Below are 2,500 nucleotides of genomic sequence, written 5' to 3'. Positions count from 1 at the left end.
TGACTTTGATGTGAAAAGTTGTAATTAAAACAAGAAATCTTAACCACTGCTAATTACTCAAAAGAGTATGAACTCTCTCAGTCTTGCAAGCACTAATACGATATTAGTTAATGCAGATTGATAGTAATATTGCTAAATATATTGTCGACCATCTTATTTTCAAATGAGATGTAAATTTTATTATTCAATGTGCAATTTCTTATGACTGATATAGCAGTAACGGAAAATACATTATTATCATATGATTTACTATTCCTATTGGTAACTAAATAATTTTCTTTGTCTCTTTTTCTATAATATTTTTTTTTTCTCTTTCCATATAATCGTGTCACAAAAGAGATAGATCTCCGTTTAAAATAATTCCACAAACTGGATGTTAAAAGCTTCAAAACTAACCAAAGCCTTTGAGTGAATGTTTGACCCTAATTCCTTTTATTTAAAACATATAACTTTTTTCATGAGACATAACAATAATCGTAATTTTGACATAAACCTTTCAGATAACTCCGTTTTGGCCTTAAAAAAAAAATCTTGCGTTCTATATATTCATTTTTTTACTTCAGTCATCAGAACTTCATTCCTCTGTTGTTGTTGTTTGTTTTTTTCTTTTTTCTTTCTTCTTTCTTTTTATTAATAGAATTCCACGGCACGGAAGCTTCAGAATTCTCACAAGGCCAAAACGGACAGACTTTAATTCCATAACTTTTTTGTTACGATGCTTTCCAGATTGATTCCCTGTTCCTTCCTCTCGATCCTATAGGGCCCCGTCCCCCTCCCCCTTTCTTGACCATGACACAGGAACACTCTTTAAGTCGTTTCCGCGGCCGCTGTGTCAGGGCCGTCATCCTTTGAGAGAAAGAGAAGTGTGGCGCCCATTTTAATCCCTCTGGATGTATCCTTTCAGTGCTCGGAGGAGTGTGGCCGCGGTATCAAACAGCGCGAAATTACCTGTGTAGACACGGGGGTGAACATAAATCACGGAGGTGTCTTGTCAGGGGAAGTGCAGGTTCATAGCGATTACTGCTTGCGGGAGGGCCTGTCCAAGCCCAAGGAGAAAAGGGGCTGTAACACGCAGCCCTGCTCCTTCCGCTGGGCCTCGTCCGCGTGGTCTGAGGTACACGAGTTCGGTTCTTCTGTCAGGGGCCGCTGTCACGCCCTCCTTGAGATTACAGTGTTGAAATAAGAACGCAGCAAGTGACTAGTATAGCTTAAACGTCAATCATAACATTGCCCCTTCCTCTTGGAAGACATAACCAACTCAGTAACTCAGAATCCTGAAAGAGAAACTAAATTTGCAACCGTGATCTCAAGGGGCGTCGTCAAACCCTGTGCTGATGATGAGACTGTAGTTTGCGCTGTCACGCGGCTGGGATGGGACGCGCTCGGCTTGAGGCCGCTGGGCTTGTAGCCTCCCTGTCCTAGAAGTGATCATGTTGAGCTTGCGTAGTTGTCCCTTCCAAGGCTGCCTCCTCTCGGCTCCTTTGCCTCGGCCTGTGGCATTTCGAGGACTCTCCGCTCGTGAATGGTTCTGTGTAGCTGCGTAGTATGTGAAAACTGTATAGTTTGCTTGGGAGGAAGACGCACCACATGTTGCCTATGGCTTTCCTGGGACAAAAGGTCAGATTGTAATCATCGGCATCTGGGAGTGTTTTACTTTCCTCGGTGTTGTTATTATAATCATTTTTGCATTTTATTATGTCCTATGGCCTTACTTTATTTAATGAGGGTGTGTTATTGATTTAGAAAATAATATATTAACTAATACTTTTAAATCATTACCCCCCTTTTTTTTTACAATAACACCATGTTAACTCAAGGATTTCAGTATCATTTTCATTGACAGAACACCACAAAGTAATCTCGATTTTCCCACATAATTCTTAAATATTCCAATTAAAAGTATCACGGGGCATGATTTATATTTGTGTTCGCTTTCAGTCTATACACTTTCACATTACTAAGGCTCTGTGCTCGAGAGAGAGATGGTAGTTGTCATTTTGTATTATTCTGACTTCTAGAAAAAAAACTTCTTTCGTAGACTTAGTGCTTGAGCTGTCGGATGTATATACTACGTATGTATACATGTGTATGTGTATGTATATGTGTGTGTATATGTATATGTATGTGTATGTGTGTGTATATATATATATATATATATATATATATATATATATATGATACATACACACACACATATACATATATATGTGTGTGTGTATATATATATGTATGTATGTATGTATGTATGTATGTATGTATGTATGTATGTATGTATGTATGTATGCATTACGTCGTTAAACATTTACAGTTAAAGCTTGTATCATGTTTGCCTATTTTTGGACAGTTCTTCCTTATTCCTATTCTGTCACTTCCACGTTATTTTATTTTCTTCATAACATTACTATTTCCCTTGTTCTTGCAATGTCTAAATGCATCTTGTGCTCGAAATGAACTAAAACCTTCATTAGATTTTAGCCTTTATAATCTAATTCCAGCAAAG

General features: G+C 37.9%; 1 protein-coding gene across 2 annotated transcripts in view; it reads left to right on the top strand.

Moving 5' to 3' along the window:
• The window catches only part of LOC125036867 (A disintegrin and metalloproteinase with thrombospondin motifs 9-like), a 28,753-nt gene that overhangs the window by 16,821 nt on the left and 9,432 nt on the right, over nucleotides 1-2,500 (top strand). For both annotated transcript variants that reach the window (XM_047629773.1, XM_047629772.1), the window contains exon 18: nucleotides 905-1,114. In XM_047629773.1, coding sequence (XP_047485729.1) covers nucleotides 905-1,114 — 210 coding nt within the window. The remainder of the gene's footprint in view (nucleotides 1-904; nucleotides 1,115-2,500) is intronic.

The sequence above is a fragment of the Penaeus chinensis genome, chromosome 22, assembly GCF_019202785.1.
Source record: "Penaeus chinensis breed Huanghai No. 1 chromosome 22, ASM1920278v2, whole genome shotgun sequence".
Classification (NCBI taxonomy): Eukaryota; Metazoa; Arthropoda; class Malacostraca; order Decapoda; family Penaeidae; genus Penaeus; species Penaeus chinensis.
Note: the sequence above shows the minus strand (reverse complement) of the source record. Positions and strands in the feature narration are given on the sequence as shown.